At 36.0% G+C, this 18588-nt stretch overlaps 1 protein-coding gene across 1 annotated transcript; it reads left to right on the top strand.

Annotated features, from left to right (window-relative positions):
• The first annotated feature begins 1735 nt into the window (after positions 1-1735).
• LOC135661524 (alpha-mannosidase I MNS4-like) lies at positions 1736-18293 on the top strand. The gene is made up of 17 exons (XM_065176522.1): positions 1736-1988; positions 5106-5225; positions 5324-5416; positions 5560-5646; positions 7081-7171; positions 9669-9724; positions 10782-10854; positions 11692-11801; positions 11913-11963; positions 13561-13649; positions 13880-13961; positions 14035-14148; positions 14218-14297; positions 15499-15634; positions 15920-15990; positions 16074-16311; positions 17577-18293. Exons 1-17 carry the CDS (start codon positions 1869-1871, stop codon positions 17841-17843), a joined length of 1878 nt encoding a protein of 625 aa, XP_065032594.1. The 5' UTR covers positions 1736-1868; the 3' UTR covers positions 17844-18293.
• The last annotated feature ends 295 nt before the right edge of the window (positions 18294-18588 follow it).

The raw sequence follows: 18588 nt of genomic DNA, 5'->3' as shown, positions 1-18588 counted from the left end.
TCGGAATGAAAATGCAAAGAATCAAATAGTTTTATCTAAACAATTAATTTTAGCATTATTTTCAATTTTTTATCATCAAATTTCATGGTTTGTCCTTTTAATATATTTTGTTATATATAAAACTATATATTATTTTTTTATATCAATATATAAAGTCTCTCCTATATTTTGAGATTTTTTATTTTATTTTATTTTATTTTATCTAGTGTTTTTCTCATACTAAGCCTCTTTTTTCGTGTTGCTTGAATTTTTTATAATGATGAAATTATTCTTGTTGATAGCTGAATTTTCCCTCAAACCTAACTAGGTTCGATCAATTTTCTAACCAAATCAATTGAATGATAAAAAAAAAATCAAATCGAGTGATAGTGTTTTTAAAAAAGATTTATAATAGCTTTTTCATCATATAAAGGCATAATAACTCTATCTGAAAAATATTACAATCGAGCTTTAATTGATTCAAATATATACTTATCTTAATTGTCAACGGGTTTGAGTTCTTTACTAATTTTCTATGAGAGTTTAAATGATCAAAATAAAGATGACACATCTTTATTTTATTCCACTTAAGCTTAAATTTATATCTCTATATTTTGGAAAATATTATAATATTATTGGTTAAAAAATCACAACAAAAAGCAAGACATTACCCATTTATTTTATTTGTAATGGGCTTAATAGTACTTTTCTAAATACTGTATGTTGGTGAACTGATGTGCCGTGGGCGATGAGTCAGCACGGCTTGGTTTACGGGTCGATGTTGGGAATTCTCGATCGGTTGGAAGAAGTGTTGAAGCCAACTGTATTAGGAAGTCGGGATGTGGACGCCGTCGAAAGAAGACGTCTCTCGGTCGAGATGTTGACTCCATTGGTGGGAAGGCCTCTCTCAGTCGAGACGCTGACATCATCTTCTGGAAGGGGGTCTCTTGATCGGGACATTGACACCGTCTTCCCAGGGTGGCTGAGCTCCTACACAGAAGGCTCTCGTCGGGGGGTTTCCGACTTTGGCCCCTCGTAGCTTAAGTTAGTAGTTACCTGTTTCTCTCTCTTTTTTGTCGTCTCCTAGCCAAATGCCAGTCGGGGGCTTTTATATTGCTACGCGAGGATCAGTCGTACGCGAGTTTAGCGCGACGGCCGATCCCCGAGTGGCAAGTCAGTACTTTTGTGCGGCCACCGCCCGGGATGCATGGAACAGTGTCATACGACGTCGTCCCGAGCTTTCCGGGACGAGACTTGTCGAGGGGTGCCTCTAGTACGGACTTCGGCTCGATGCGGGGAAGTACCCCCCTCGTGCTGATTTGGTGGGGCATGATGCGACGCGGGTTGTGACGCTGCTGGAGTCCAACATATGTCTTATCACTAGATTAGGGCACTAAAACTAAATTTAGAAGAAAAAAAAAGATCGACTCCTCTAGCACTGAAATAAATTTAATAATTTAATAATTTTTCGATGAGCAATCCGACATTAATGATTGTTCGGGCAAGTATAATTTCATCATAAATCTATGTTAAGGTATCCGATTGATTAATGTATGATTCATTACATATGTGATAGGCATATGTGATAGGTATCGGACTCAAATCTATTTTACATTTTTCTAATATATATATATATATATATATATATATATATAAGGTTTAATCAGAAAATTCACTTTATTTTTATCGGGGATCCTTTGGGCGGATGCCAGCGAAAACCCGATCCGGTTCACAGCTCCGCCCCGGTTCACAACTCCGCTCTAGTCTCGCCCTGATCTACTCTCCCTCTCTCTCTTCGCCCTTGCTCTGTCCTCGTCGTCGTCGTTTGAATCGGCTGAGAGCGCTCAAAAGGAGGCGAAATCTCGGGCCTCTCCTTGCATAGGGAGGGGATGAGGTGGAAAAGCTTGTTTCTTTGGGTTCTACAGCTGATGGTCTTTTCCGCGATCTTCCCTCCTGGGGTTTCTGCGGACGGTGTAACCCCTGCGGAGGCCAAAGAGCTCAGGGACGAGGTACGTGTCGTTGCCGTTTCCGTTTCGATCCAAGACTGGATCTTGTTTTTCTTCTTTATTAGATCTGGAAGTGGTAGCCGTTTCTTGGTAGAGTAAGTTTGGGTCTTGAACGAGGATCCGGCTGCCCAGATCAATGCGAAGTTGAAGAGGAAAACACATTAGTTCTTTCTCTGTCAAAGATGTGGTTTTGGGTTAGTGGTGAGATTCATCAGTCTCTATCTGGGCAATTGAACTAGACAACCTTTTGTAAAGCAGTGAGGCAACGACGAGGAAAAGGAAGAAAACTTTCGGTTGGAAATAACATTATCATCTACGACTTTGTGCAAGGGGAACAACTTTAAGGTTTGCCATTTGAGATCAACGTCTGGTTTGGAAGGAAAGAATGACAGTTATACTTCTTTATGTATCACAGAGAAGAGAAAGACTGTCATCAGGTTATATAATTGGGTAGATATTTGCAGGAAGGAATCAGGATTTTTTACTTCTTATCTCATGCAGTAGACAACTTAGGTTATTGATTACATAGTTCACAGGATCTGTAATAGAATTTGGATTGACTAGACATTAAGATTGGGATTGGCAGGATCAGTTGAAAAGGATTTGCAGGATCTGAATCAACCAAGAATCTAATTTATAGAATAAAAATATAAAACTTGCAGAACAGAGCAAATTACTACAAGAAACTGTAGATTAAAATTATAGAATATAGTTCTTATAATGCTGAAGGATTCTTTCATGTTTCATATTTCATAAAAGCATATGAAGCTGAATTATCAAATATGAAAAAAAAAGTAATGATGAAAATTAATAGAGGATAATTCATAGAAAATAACAATTATCACATTGTGTAAATGATTATGTAAAGATCCAAAACCTATCAACTCGTAGCTTCTATGATAACTACAGGCCCCATTTTGGCCCTAATGCTTCTCTAGTCACCAGGCAATTGAAGTGTAAGGAAACTCAGTAAGTGTATCCCTATTTAATAAGAGGTTAAGCTCTATTCTCTGACTAATAACAAAAAGGAAGAACAAGGAATAAAAATTGGCTAGGAATTACACCGTCAAGTATAATTAAGATTTCTTTTGGCCAAACTATAAATTACTTAGGTATATTCAGAATAGTTCATGTGAAAGTAGATGTGTTTTTTTTTTTCTTTCGGTTGCTAATTCATATCATTTCTCTTTGATGGAGATTGTGATTCGAATATTGCAACTAGGGAATGTGAGGTTGAATGCTGCTTGAGAATACAATGGCAACATCTCTTTTTTTATAGTAGATGGGTGATAAAATAAGAACATTGCCAAATAGAACTACTAAATTGATTTTTTTAATTCTTTATTGTCACAATTATACTAAGTATACTTATCTGGTACATGTCTGCATATTGACCATGCCAATCAATGTGGATTGATACGTTTCACCCCAACGTGAGCATTGGCCAACCTAATGTTTGGTGGCAAAATGCCTGACCTGTCTGTTTCTGTTGGAACATAACATAATTCATGACAGCATGTTATTAGCATGGCCTATGGCCCTATACCAAGCTACTAAATTTCTTGAAATGAATAACACTTATAGGCTCCACATTGAGATCATTGAATGTTCATTTAGGAACTGTCTGACGATTGTCACTTAGTTCTGGTCAGTATATTGCAGTGGAGGACTATCGAATATTGTGCTGATATCCTCGAACATTCCTATCCAACATTGGCTATCTTATTTATGCACCCGTATCACATAATTAGTCTTAAGGTAGTGAAGAAGTTTTTGCATCATGAGAAGCTGGTCAGTTTTTCTGGATCATGTCATTGTCAGTGGTTCAGTGCATATCTTGTATGGAGAATGTTAAATATAAAAGGAAGATTGCATTATCATCATCTTTGTCTTTTCTCACAATATCATCATCATTGTCATTTCTCACAAGGAAGTTTCAATATAATATACGGATGACAATAGATGGCTATATGGCATTTTATGTATCTAGGGCATGTTTGGTTGCCTGTATTTGCTGATGCAACTGCATAGACTCATGCATGCTTCATTTATTCATTTCTCACAAGGGCACGTTTTCTTTTTTTTTGTCTCGAGGTGTGGAATTGAGCATATGGTTGTTAATATTCCAAAGTGTTGCAGCCTTAATGTCAGGACATCTCAAAGCAAGAAATTATTGTTTCAAGGGTACATAAGGAAACAGAGTAATTTGTCAGAAGTGGCCAGAAAGTGGCTCCAGCAGATAATTGGACTCTTTTATGAGATTATTGTTTTGTTTATCAACAACATAGAGTCCTTTATAGTTAATTTACTAAACAGCATGGGATATTGTCATATTTTACAAAATAACATGACTCATTTTTTGAAGATACCACTCTTTGGATGGCAAAAAATTGTAGCAAAACCAATCTCTCGTGAGAATAAGACCAAGCCAGGCTTGGAGTATCTTAAAAATGTAACTGTGTGTTAGCCTTAAACCTGATAAAAGAGTGTCATATATTGAGGAACTCATTGAGTCTTTGTGGAATATATATTTAGTAATGTTTTCTGATGGAATTATAAGATTCATGCTCAGACGACAATGGAAGAATTGGTTGCTTGTGGTTAATCTTGATCCAAAAATCAAGTTCACGGCAGTTTGCTTGTGCATGGATCTTGGCTTGAGTTGGTTATGCTTGTGTATTACTTGGCTCTCCACAAAAGTCTTAGATACTAAATCAATTGAAGCATAATTCATTACTTGACATCAGTTATGAAACCTGAGCTTGTTAACTCATGGAAAGGTCAACAGGCCCCATATCTTTTTGAAACCATAATAAATATTGGATTACTTTGAAACATAGGCATTTAAATGATGCATGTGCACTATTTTCCCAAATTAACCCTTTTCTTAAATAATGTTCCAATCCTAGTAAAAGAATTATGAGTACGTGCTACATCTAATGGTGAGCAATCAATGTGGAGCAAACACTTTCTTTTTAAGATACTTCAAAATTCTTCATGAACAAACTTCTGTGTGACACTTGGTCTCTACAAGTTGCATCAATTTGAAGCTTGTTATTGAAGTACCTTTTATTTTAAGTTTATTATCAATTGCATCAGATTATAATTTTTCTTTTATAGGTGCGTGATATGTTCTATCATGCCTTTGATGGATACATTAAACACGCATTTCCTCTTGACGAACTAAGGCCCTTAACATGTAAAGGAGAAGACTCGCTTGGTGGATATGCCCTAACACTTGTAAGAGCTATTGGCCTTGACAATCTTGTTCAATTTGGTAATTAATATATTTTAATTGTATCATCACACCTCTTTTGTTTATTTGTTCTATCGAGCAGATAGACTCCTTGGATACATTGGCTTTGTTGGGGGATCGTGAAAGATTTAATGCAGCTGTTGATTGGGTCTCTGAAAATGTCCGATTTGATATTGTAAGTGTAATGTTACCCTTATATTGTTTGACTTAATTTCATTAGTTTGGTTATGAATTATGGTGTTTAAATAGTTTTCTTCTTATTCCCAAGATATGATAGTTAAGAGTATGTAATCTCTACAATGACTTTTACAAATGTAGGATAAAACAGTTTCAGTGTTTGAGACCACAATCCGGATTCTTGGGGGTTTGCTCTCGGCTCATCTTATTGCAAGTGACTATGCCACGGTATATCTTTCCCTTCTAAAATTCAGCAAGGTCTGAGCCTTTTTAAGTTGTTTATCACTGTTACACTTTATTGGTGTTATATGAGCAATGGTCTCCTTGATGGCTATGTGTTGAAAAAAAATCTTTTATTGACCTTTTATCTAACTAACTATACATTGTGCATCTGCATATTGCATCTTCTGTACTAGGTCTTTCAGACTGGCAACTTTTCTAGGATTCATACAAGGAGCCTGCCTTGGCTTGATCTATGGCCTGAAACTAGGAGATCTAAAAGAGTCCACGAATCCCAAGGATCCATAGGATTGGATTCACTATGGTTCAGTACAGATGATAGAATCATTAAGTTGTGTAGCCTTCGATCTTATTTTGTATTTAGATCTTAGTATAATATATATGTAGGTAAGATCTGTATATATGAAAGATACATGCAAACATAGTGTAGGAGGTTCATTCTTTTTTTTACTAATTTATTTGGAAATTTGCTCAATTTTCCTGGATATGCTTATTTTCCTCTCATGGATATGCTTATTTTCCAATATGGTATTCATTTGCATCCTTAATTTTGTTCACAATCTTGCAAGAACAAGAAAATATTGAATTAACAAAGTTCCTTTTTCAGCTTGACTTACTGGGCTCTTGTATCTTTATGTAATATTTGCATGAATAGGTCTGTGTTAGACAATTCATTTTTGGATTGGTTAAGACTTGAAGATCATTATCTAGAAGGATTTTAAAGTTAAATATGTTCTGGAAACTTGAATCTTTTTAGTCAAATATCTTCCAAAAATATTCACAAGTTACTGAATATCTTTTTTGTAGCAGTAGCAAATCTGAAATTGGGTGCAGTACTGCTTTCCTCATGTGCCAACTGCAAATAGGAGTTCCAATATAAGTTCTGTATTTTGATTTACTCTTGGGATATGGTAAAAAATTTGGATTATGGTGGAGAGTTGGGATGAAAACATTACAACAGAATGAGTTGGACGAAAACATCACAGAAGATAGGATCTGCTTGTTGCAGTGATCTGTTTGACTCCTGAACTTCTTATGTGTTCCATTGCTGTAGGGTTTAGTAACAGGGTATTGGAAGATGGACCTTTTGTTTTCTGAATTGACTTGTTGCAGCAAAATAGGATTCCAGATAAAAACCAATTCAGTATAGTATACAAGGGAAAGGACACTCATAAATAGAAGCTAGGTTGGAATTTGATTACTTATATTTAAAGGTATATCTTTACTTTGTTTTGTTTGTTTGTCCAATTGCTTTGACATTTCTCATTCCAAAGTTTAAAATAGGAACTCTTGAAAGAAAAGTTTTGGATGTTGAAAGTAAACAATAGATAGTTTTTCACTTTTGTTGCCATTTATGTGATGCTTAGAAGGTTTCCATTTATTAGAAATATGGTGCTGTATGTAAGAAATGTTACTTGATAGGGGATGAAGATCCAATCCTATGATGACCAATTGCTTCATTTATCAGTGGATTTGGCCCAAAGACTATTACCTGCCTTTGACACTCCCACAGGTCTATAACTCATCCATCTATGTTTATGCAATTTCTTGTATGGTTGCTATATGGCTACATCTCTTTGACCATGGAAGAGTTATCTACTACTGAAAGCTTGGATTCTTGTTTAAAACATCATTGATTTTATCTGATAGTTCAACATAGCTTTTGCCATTCCACTATTGTAAAATTTTTTAAGTGTTTGTCTATGAGTATTTGTTTTCTTCCAAATGGAATTTCACAATATTGGTATCCTTTTGTTTGTGCTTCTCTTTGAATTGCTTTCAATTGATAGTTTCACATAGAGGCTTTTTTGTTGTTAGCTTCTTAGTCTTTTATACCCAGAAATGTTTAGTGTTTGTTTGTGACAACATCAGTGTTATAAATAACTTAAGCTCATAGAAGTTTTTGGAAGTAGCAAATCCTTCTGTGTTGTGTTTGGTATCTAGATTCAGTTCCTTAAAGATGGAATGTCACTGTTAGAAGCATGGTTTTACTTGTGGTACACTCCCACACTTGTGTTGTACAGAAGCATGTGTCATCTCATATGCCCTCCTTTGCCGTTGGCTCATTTCTACTAGCATTAAATTCATGGAGCAGACAATTCATGTTTGTTAAATATTCTGGCTCTTTATTCTTTTTAGGGTCTTTCAGTTTTGTTCAACCATGACACATTGCAATTACTAGTGAAAGATACTATGTTGAACTACTTTTACTCTTTTTAATAGAATTCTAAAGGGAGAAAATATTTGGCTAAAGAAAACCACTTGCTCACATACTTTGTGGGAGGATGTTGATAATCCAATATTAAGAAAAAAAGGGAAATAAGAGTATGAACGTTCATGTTTATTTTCATGTCCAAAAACTAGGGATGACTGACCATCCACGAGTTAGGATAATTCAAGTATAACCATGTATCTTCGAACTAACTCAACCTATGCAACTTGTAATTATTCAAAGCAAAATCGTACATCTAAATCACATGATACTGTTGGACATCGCAATATCGCATATAAACAAGAGACTTGAAGTAATATACCTAATAGTTTGAAGGGAATAAAAATTAAATAGAAGACCATAATTAAGATGGGATTTGGGAAGATTGTGATTATTTGTGTGAGTAGCGGTAGAATTTGGCATGAGGGAAACGGCACTCAGGCCTTACCTAAAACCTTGGTGTAACAAGACCTTCCTATTAAGTCCTTGGCTGTCTCTGGGCTTGACCGAGGTGCCACCCTTCTCACAATACATCTTGGGCTGAGGTGCCACCTGTCTTTCAACAGTTGTGGCCCTCACTCGGGCCGAAAGATATTTGGTTTGGCCTAGGGGTGAAATATTTTTTCAGAGACATTGAGGATGTGGCCTCACATGGTCCAAAGGTGTGTCGGTTGCTATGATGAGTAAGACAATGACTGGTTACAGAAGAAAAAGCACTAGATTGGCGGTTCTAGGTGTGACATGCATCACAATTGTGACTATTCCACCCTTAGGCTGTTGTGCCATCCATGTTCTATGCCCATTGTGAAACATGATGTATCGGTCAAACCTCTATAAAGGTGCTTGATGGGACCCCTCAAAACTTCCTTGAAGCTTTCTTCCTTCGCCTTCCAGAAAGAGACTCTGAGAACCTTACTTCAGGTGAGCGAGACTTGGGCGTTAGATTTACCGGGGTCCCTAGTTGTTAACTAAATGATCCCTCAGAGCATTAGGCATGCCCTTTTTATCCCTTCTCTTGTTTACTTGTACTTTTTTGTTTGTCATGGTTTCTCACCTTTTTCCTGTTTTAATGTTTTTGTTTTTTACTTTGTTTCTCAAGCACCTTTTTGACCTTGAAGCCATGAGGATTCCTTCTCTCATGGTGACCGGCTCTCTTCTAGTGTGATCCTAGGATTATTGCCTCAATTCTTTTGGGTCCTACTTCCATTGAATTGACCAATTTCAAGTTTATTAGCACATGCCAAGACATGTGTTCTCATAGAATCTTGTGTTTGTAATGCATTAGTTTATTCATGACCTCGAGTAATTGCATGCTGATATTCTTGAGGCATAAGCCATAAAATACGCAAGTTTTTGTCTTGTGCAATCGACCACACATATGTTTGCCTAACAGACACTATCTGCTCACATCACAACATGCCTATAATGGTTTGATGTGCAGTGACATCTTAATCATTCTATCATGGAGATGCCTACCACAAGTGTGTTAGAATTTACATAATGTTCCTGAAGATGCAAATGCCTATTCTCTGGTCAGTGAGCTCCTGTCTTATTTATAACATGCAAATCATGCGTAGAGTTAGACTAACCATGTGACCCTCTATCCCCTAGAAAGAAAATTGATCATTAATGGTTGTCATGTCTTTTGTGTCACATTTCATAGGCATGTTGCTTATTTCTTCTATATATATTGTTTGTCTTCTTCTGCTGATGAAAATAAAGAATGTCTTAATTGAAAGTATTCATTCTGTATTGGGTAAATCATTGATGTTTTAGATCATTTAAAATTTTCTTGCAGGAATCCCATTTGGATCTGTCAATTTGTTGCATGGAGTGGATGAAAATGAGAGCAAGGCAAGTCATTTTATTTTGATTGATTATCCAAACTTAATTATGTTCAGATTCATGGTAAGGCTAGCAGTGAGTAGCTGAAAAAGTGTTCTGGCATCCATCATCTTTTTTGCTAGTTGGACATGGTTTTTTTGTTCTAATCATGTACGACTGTCTACTGGAACATCTTGTTTGTATCATTATTTTATGACACTATGTGAGCTTCAATCTTCATGCGTAATTATACAAGGTAGTTTTTTAGTATGTGATCAGCCAAGGGATCCTCTGATAAGAGAGAGCTTTTATTTATCTAATAATCTCTTATATGCAATATTACATTAGAAGTAGATGAGATTAGACAACTGGTTTTAGGAAGCTACATAGTGCGTCTAGTGAGGTTCATTTGCCTTACCGCAGCGCAGATGAAGTTTTTCTTTTAGTTGATGGAAAGCATTATATGAAAAAGATATAATGGCATGTCAATGATTAGCATAAAGGTACAATTTAGATTGAAATTGATGAGGTAGGTAGATGACATGTTTCTGCACCAATGTCTCTTCTAGACATATATGGTCAGCTCCTTTTGCTTTCTTTTATTTTGGGTTTTTTTTCAGGCAAGGTTCTGGAAGTTGACTTTTGTATTCTTCAAAACTTCTCATTCAAACAAGGGACGGAGTTATGAAATTGGTTCCCTTTTTTTTTTCCCTCAATGACACTCATTTGTCAGGACGATGGTTTGTCATGCTGTGTTACTGGCATTTTCCATATCAGCCATGGCTAAATTCTTTGTGCCACCAAAATTTGGGACTTGGTCTCTGAAACTATGCTGATGTCAAGCCATGGTTTGAAAAATTATGGTACTGAAGCCCATGCCAATCGCTGGTTGGACTGGTATGCATCCGTTACAGACTGGCATACAGGCACACAATATGTACTGGCATACTGACACGTTATCATCCTGGATTAGTTAAATTTAGGACATAGCTATAATCTGGTTGTCATTTGATAATTTTTATAATTTTTATTTTAATCTTGGCGTTGTTCATTAAAGTTGTTTTTAAAATTTTGGAACTGGTTATAGATAACATCAACAGCTGGTGGCGGTACTTTAACCTTGGAATTCGGGGTTCTGAGTCGTTTAACTAATAACGCAGGTCAGTGGATTTATGCTATTTCCTTAATAAGAAAAAAATCTGTTTTCATAATATAGAAATAGAGCAGATATTATACTGTCACTGATCTTCCATACCTATGCTACCCCTGCCTGGGTTTTGATGGTCACTTGCATACTTCTGGTTTAACTTTAACCTGCATTTGTAAATTATACATGTATGATACTTTCAGGAACCTTAATGACTTCTTAAATTTCATTATTTCGATGCTATGAGTTAATGACTTAAATCTGTAATAAAAATAATGTTTATCCTATTTTTATATATCTGATTGCTAAATTTGATTAGCCATCTTGCAACCTACTGTGTGGATAATATCAAAATGAATGACATGCTTTAATTTTTCCAGAGAATGTGTGTGGTGATATGTTCATCTAAAGAAGGCTTGAGAAGATTAATAAATGACTCAATCAGGTCTTGCTTCATTTTCGGTGTTGTCCGGATAAAACTGACACAAAGTCCCATACCACAATTAATGCATTACCCATTGATGGTTGATGAGTTTATGGCTCTTTGATCTGATATTGATATCAATACAAATAAACCATGTTATTAGCATCACTGGTTCACTTCTTCTTTTTTTTAATCAGATTGTAAACTTCTTTTGGTTAAGCTCATGTGATGACATTCTCTAGCTTTGTATTGGTTAACTCACTTGTTTTTCCCTTTTCATCACTCTGTTCCTAAATTTTTGAGATTTTCAAAAATTCAAACTTTATTCTTTTGTGTCATACAGGATTTCCTGATGTCGTCTCTGCTTAACTCAATTAACCTGTTGTGTCTTATTTCACTGGAGTTGCTTCATTTATGACCATGCAGTTTTTGAACAAGTTACAAAGAATGCTGTTCGAGGAATATGGGCTCGTAGATCAAAAATTAACCTTGTTGGAGCTCATATCAATATTTTCACTGGTGAATGGACTCAAAAGGCAATTTCTCTTACTTTTTCAATATCAATAAACAGTGGACTTAAATTTATCATTTATGAGCCGTATATGATGTTAAAATTTATTCTAGAAGACAATGTGGTGCCCTTGCAGGATGCTGGTATAGGAACAAGCATCGACTCTTTCTATGAATACCTTCTGAAGGTTAGTGACAACTTTCATCTGTATGATATTCGTATCATAATTCGTCTTACCGGTCCGTATCGGTCTACCGACCAGCTGTTAGTATGGTACATATCGAGTCGTACCAAGTGTATTGACATATGGTATTGAGGGGCATATCAATGTATCGCCCGTACTGGTCCCTTGTCGGATTGGTATATATCATCCGTACCGAGTGGTATGTCTCGGTATGACGAACCTTGATTCGTATAAGTTTTGAATTTGTAGATCAGAATGTTTTTATATCTCTCAATTTCCCTTCTCTTAAATTGCTCCTTTCAAGTAGACAATACTTGCACAACTTCATTTTAAAAATCCTTGAATGTCAATATGTGAGGAAAACCAGAAGTTCACTAACAAGGGTCTCCACAAAATTAGTTGTAAAAGTTGTTGGTATTAATTTACTACAGCTATGAACTACCATGACTTAAGCTTGTGTAGTAACAAAGTAAATGCAGTAGTAGGGCCAATAATAACTCAAAATCCATTATACAAATTATATGTTACCAAAAGCTGCTTTCTTGTGCTGCTACCATCACTATTGGTTTTCTTGTTCTCAGTACATTAATATACTTGATAGTGACTTTTCCAAGTCAAATAATAAACTGATAAAGAATATCATTTCGCAGTCAGAAATGCTTATTGATAAGTACATCTAGTCCCACATTGGAAACAAAACCTTATAAGGACCCTCTACCCTCATAGTTGCCTTTTGGGATTCACTTTAAAAGGACAAAGACGTATTGGGCCCACACAGAACCAACAAGTTCACATGAGTTCATACTCATACTGATAAACACAAATAATGACTTATAACACCTATTGTGGGTCCCAATAGTCTTCGGCTCCCCTAGTGGGGCACTGATAATTATATGTCAGTTGAAGCAGGGGAACCAAAGTCTTATAAGATTAGTGTCACCTCTATCCTCAAAGGCGTCTTTAGGGTCCACCAAGAGGACAATTCCTCATGAGCCGATGTGTTCACATCAATGAAGATAAATGATGACTTATCACTCATTATGACAGTCATCCCATCCTACTATGATGTAGTGAGGTTGGGATGACCTTTTCCAAGGAGATAAACTGCACAAGCTTGTCATTCAAGGTCATAGTTTTAACAGTTCATTTTCATTTTCTTGAAGTTAGGTCCGTGTTGCCTATTCATGCTGGGAGAACTAGATCATGCTCACTTAGTTTGCCTTCTTGTCCAAGGTGCATAATTTTCATGCCTAACATAGTGCTACGTGGAGGGACACTTCTAGTTCGACAGTAGCCTATGTTCAAAGCTGAAATTCTGTAGTGAAAAGAAAGCTTTGTTCCTCAAGAGTTAGGAGTGTTTATTTCTTTTAGGATTTTGAAATGAAATAACTTTGTAAGTCTCAGATTCCAACGTAGAATGTAGTCTCACCATGTTACTATCCATTAGGTGCTGGCAAGTTTTCTAAGGAAACCTGAGTTAACTTTTGTCTCCTGAAAATTCATTATTTCTGTACTGTCAGTAGTAAAATGAGTCATTCTTTCACTTGATAATATCTCTTGGTCTACTATTGAATTGCAACTCCCCTGGAACCTTTAACAGGCATATTTGTTGTTTGGAGACGAGGAATACTTGTTTATGTTCCAAGAAGCTTACAAGGCAGCTATGCGCTATCTCCACCATGATCCTTGGTGAACTATAAGTTGCCCCTTTCCTAAGAGTTTTTTCGAATAAAAAATATACTTTGACCTGTAATTTTTAATTTCCATGATTTTATCGTTCTATTTGAAGTTTGGTTATGGTTTCCCACGGATTTTGTAATCTTTTTATATTTTCATGTTTCTGCTATTTCATTCTTACTTTTTAGTGTTGCATTGAATTCTATTGACTAGTTTTGTTATCCAATTGTAATAAAATATAGGTATGTAGAGGTGAATATGAACTCTGCTGCTACAGTTTGGCCATTATTTAACAGTCTACAAGCTTTCTGGCCAGGGCTTCAGGTTTAAATTTTCATTGATGGTGAAAATATAGATTTAAATTTCTGTGATCATTGCTGATGGTGTTAATTATAAGGTTTTAGCTGGAGATGTTGATCCTGCTATTCGGACCCATGCTGCTTTCTTCAGTGTCTGGAAAAAGTATGGATTCACCCCTGAGGGGTTTAATCTTGCAACCATGAGTGTGCAGGTAATTGATTTTGTTGATTTTCTTCCTGTTAAAGCATGTTCGGTTAACCTTCTTAGTTTGAAATTTCAGCATGGTCAAAAGAGTTATCCTCTGCGACCAGAATTGATTGAAAGTACATATTGGCTCTTCAAAGCTACAAGAGATCCTAGGTATGTGTTGCAGCTATATGGAAAGTTTCTTATTCATTATTTTGGTTAAAATATCAATGCTATTCTAGAGACAAGATTTGTTCTGGATCAAGTTACAATAGTTTTGGCCAAGCAGAGTTTTTGATGTGGTTCTTTGATTGAAAGATATGAAAAGTACTTAGATGAAAATTGATGGGGCATGGATTATTTTAAATTTGCAGATTTAGTAGTTACGGGTTAAAAGTTAAAACTACTGTTGGACCAAAATTAAAACTCAAAAATCTTGTTAGGGACAATGCTTGCTCAAAATACAACAAAATAGCTTAAGGCATCTTGCATTGTTATCGAAAAGTCTTCATATATCGTTTCACATGGGTGATTATGATTATAATCCATGATGAACAGTAAATGGATAGGGTCCAAACTGAAGAAAAAGGAGGATGAAAGTGGACTGAAAAAGAAGATACAAAGATAAGAAAAGGAGAGAGGCAAGGATATCTGTAGAGATAAGAGGAAGAAAGTGAGAAGACACAGAATATATGTTCTGATTGTGTGTGTTGCAGTAATAATATTCCATCCACCACAAAACAAAAACACTGCACATTTCAGAAGCCCATGCCTGGCAATCTGACATAACCCAGTTGAATGTGTAACCTTGTGAGTTATTAGAAATAGATAAATGAAGATTAAAAAGAATTCATCATTTGTTGGTGGTCTTTTATGTCTTTCTTCGATATGCCTTTTGTTATCTCAACTCTCAAGCTTATAGATTTATGAAAATTATTCATCTCGAATTATTGTGTGTAGTGACAATGATAACAGGCATTTACTGAGGTAGAAGATAGACTAAGTAGGCAGAACCGTCTCCATTGTTAAGATATGTCTTGTCACTATACACTGTTTCTTGTAGCCAGAACTATCCATTCTTTGCTTTTTTTAAATTTTGCAACCTGTTCATCCTTCATGCCTAAACTAAGAAATCTAAGTGTTATTTAAAGGTGCATATCTTTCATCTTATGGGGCCTACACTAATAAATTTAAGAGTTCTGTAGATGCCAGATGGTAAGTTTTTCTACAAAAAACATGACATATGTCACAGTGAATTAAATGGTAGCTGTGCAGTTATTGCCTCAAAATGAAACTGACATTACATTTCCTTGGAACTAGTGTTGATTTATTTTCTATAATTTAGCTATGTTTAAAATTTCAGATATTAATGCAGGTATCTTGATGTTGGACGGGACATTGTGGCAAGTCTTCAGTATGGTGCCAGGTGTCCTTGTGGATATTGTCATATAGCTGATGTAGAGTCTCACGAGCAGGATGATCATATGGAGAGTTTTTTCCTTGCTGAAACAGTAAAGATCGGCTCACTTATTATTTTTAGCATAAAGGATGATGGTGCTGGTGAAATATTGGAATATCATGGCAGAAGCCAAATTGGGTCTTGTGGTTTAAGAATAGCCTTCTGTGCTTAATTTTTTGTCTAACCTTAATCGGCATCTCCAATGAATATTTGCTTCATGGATCTATACTTCAAACCAACCTTAGTGTGCATTACAGCCATTTCATTGATTTGCTCAACTTAATCTCTATGTAGAGAGTTGCCCCTTTACATCATTTCTGACAGTAATAAATTCCAGGTCAAATATCTTTGGCTGCTTTTTGATTTATCTGTGGGTCCGGACAACATTGTTGAGAATGGGCCATATAAGTAAGGACCATTATCTGCAGCTTTCATATTGTAATTGAAATCAAAGCTTAGCTTGTTAACAAATATTGTTTTCTGAAGTGCAGGTACATATTTAGTACAGAAGGTCACTTCTTGCCTTCAACTCCAGAAATATCTTTGGTCAATGAACACTGCTCATATTTTGGTGCATTTTGCAAAGATGGTGCAAACAATAGATATGGCATCTTTGAGACATCATTTAATCATCACAAAACAAATGACACTCATTCTCATGGATTTTTTAGTTCCTCAGTTGCTCAGCCCAAAATCCAGGATTCTTTTTCAGCTTCAGGTTTCGTCAAGGTATGAAGACTATAATCTAGAAGCTAGGGTAGAAAGAGGATTTTGATCTTTAAATAAGTTGTCACATTAATTCCAGTCCTCTTAAAGTGATATATATGGTAGATCCGTGGTGAAAGCTTAAGATTCTTAATGTCATAGAAGTTTTGTTACTGTTACGTGGCATATAGCAATAACAGTTGTTTCATAACATATGGCATGCCAATATCTTTCGGCATGGGATGGTGCCATACTCACAAATTCCCATTCTAGCATGGCCTTGTGTTGGTATGACATGACATATCACAATGTTATCTGTCATGGCAATGGCATGTCTAAGAAATTGAGTTTTTCTGTATTACATAGTGTGTTAAAATAATGACAAAAAAAACTATATTAACTGACAATGCAATATGGTTCTCTCAGGATTTGTTTGGTTTCTTTCCATTGTGATTAAAATTGCACCTGATGGAGTGTAAGTGCCTGTACAGCAAAGGAAACCCTTTAAATCAAATTCTTATCACATGTTTGATTATAGATGGAAGAGAGGTGAACGGAGTAGGAAGAGAGAGACGAGATGAAGAGGAGAGGAGCAAAGGAGGGAGATATATACAAGGAGCTGCCAAGGGAGTTGGTGGCTGTAGTATTAAGTGGGGAGGAGGAGAGAGGACATACCTGGGAAAGAGAAGAAAGAGTGAGGCAAGGAACCGTCTCAATGACTGACCAAGGATTGTTCAAATCTGAGGAACAAAGACAGAGAGGGACTGCAATGGTGGTGAATTGTTTTGGTGAGGCATTTGAGGGGAGAGCGGAGTGGGTTTGTAGGGGGGAAAGGAAATAGATAATGGGGCTTGAGAGATTGCATTTACAGATTTCAACAAAAACTATGAATCCTTCACAATGGATTTGGTGAACATTACTTGGCCACCTATTGTGACTTCTAGGGCACTCTTAACATCTACAAAGAATTCCTTGTTCAAGAACATTCAAGTACCTCACTAGCTGAAAGAAGTGTGACTCTGACATCCAGGCCATATACACTTGGGAACCAACCCATTTTACTTCACTCAACTAGTCGTGAGCATCCACTTATTTGCCCTTGAATTATGTAGCTCTACCAACTATCATATCAGGCATTTTAAATCTCCATTGAAACCATGTTCTATTCCTGATATCCTTGCACAGAATGACTTGGAGCAGTTGTAATTTAATGGCTACAAGATGGTGCAGATTACCTTGCTTTATACTTCCTGCTATCGTTGTTATTAGCTTTTTTGCATCTTTTACAGGGACATTGTCAAGGATTGACCCACGGTCAGAAGTTTGGCATATCATATAGTGAAGATGAAGAAAATACTTACAGCAGTGATGCTAGTCAACCTCAGAGGCATGATGTTGTTGTTGTTACTAATCCAAGCTTGAAACCAGTAGGAAGTGACGATGGTAGCAATAACACTCAGGAACTCAGCAAGGACTTGAAAGTAGTTCATCTTTCAGATAATAAAGATGACAACGATGGTAATCAAGGCACCCATCCAGTTGAGGATACCAGCTGATATGAGATTTGTTTAGGTCAAATTCCACACCAGATGGTTTATTGCTTTGCGAGTGAAGACCAGATGAAGGATTGAGTTTTCAGGATTCTTACAAGAAATCGGCTGAGATGAGTTTCTGAATGATTGTTGAGAATTTGGCATCTTTGCTGATAAATTATGGCTTACCAACTTGTTCCACAAGCAATGATCTGACATCAACTCCACAGTGATGAGATATACTCTGACAAAACGGGCGACAAAACAGGGGACCAGAGCCACTAATTTAAATTGTAGTTGAAACTTAAATTTTAGCAGATGCATTTTGTATGATCAAATTGTAAAATAAGGATAAATTTTACTTTAGGCCAGCATTATGATATGTTTGTACGACTAAGAAAGGAATAATATGTTGGTTCATTAGATTCATTTGGATGTTAAGGATATAAGATTACTTCTTTCATTACCTCTTGATATCAAGGGCTCCTTGTCTCATTATACTGGTGCCTATGGTATGCATAGGATAATGTTAATTTCTAGCTTTGTAGTTTGTCTATATACTATGAAAATACAGGGAGTTTATGAAGTTGATTCTACAGTGGTTTAACACTTGTTGTTTGTTATACAAATATTAGGTATTATGCATCACATATTTTTGTAAAGCACAAATTTTCTGGATTAGTTGATGTTGTAATTGCTTTTGTTTAAATCTGTGCCCAATATATCTATTTTAATATATGTCTGTCTACCATAGCAAACTTATGTTTGC

The sequence above is a fragment of the Musa acuminata genome, chromosome BXJ1-4, assembly GCF_036884655.1.
Source record: "Musa acuminata AAA Group cultivar baxijiao chromosome BXJ1-4, Cavendish_Baxijiao_AAA, whole genome shotgun sequence".
NCBI classification, from domain to species: Eukaryota; Viridiplantae; Streptophyta; class Magnoliopsida; order Zingiberales; family Musaceae; genus Musa; species Musa acuminata.
This window is presented reverse-complemented; position numbering and strand designations above follow the sequence as displayed.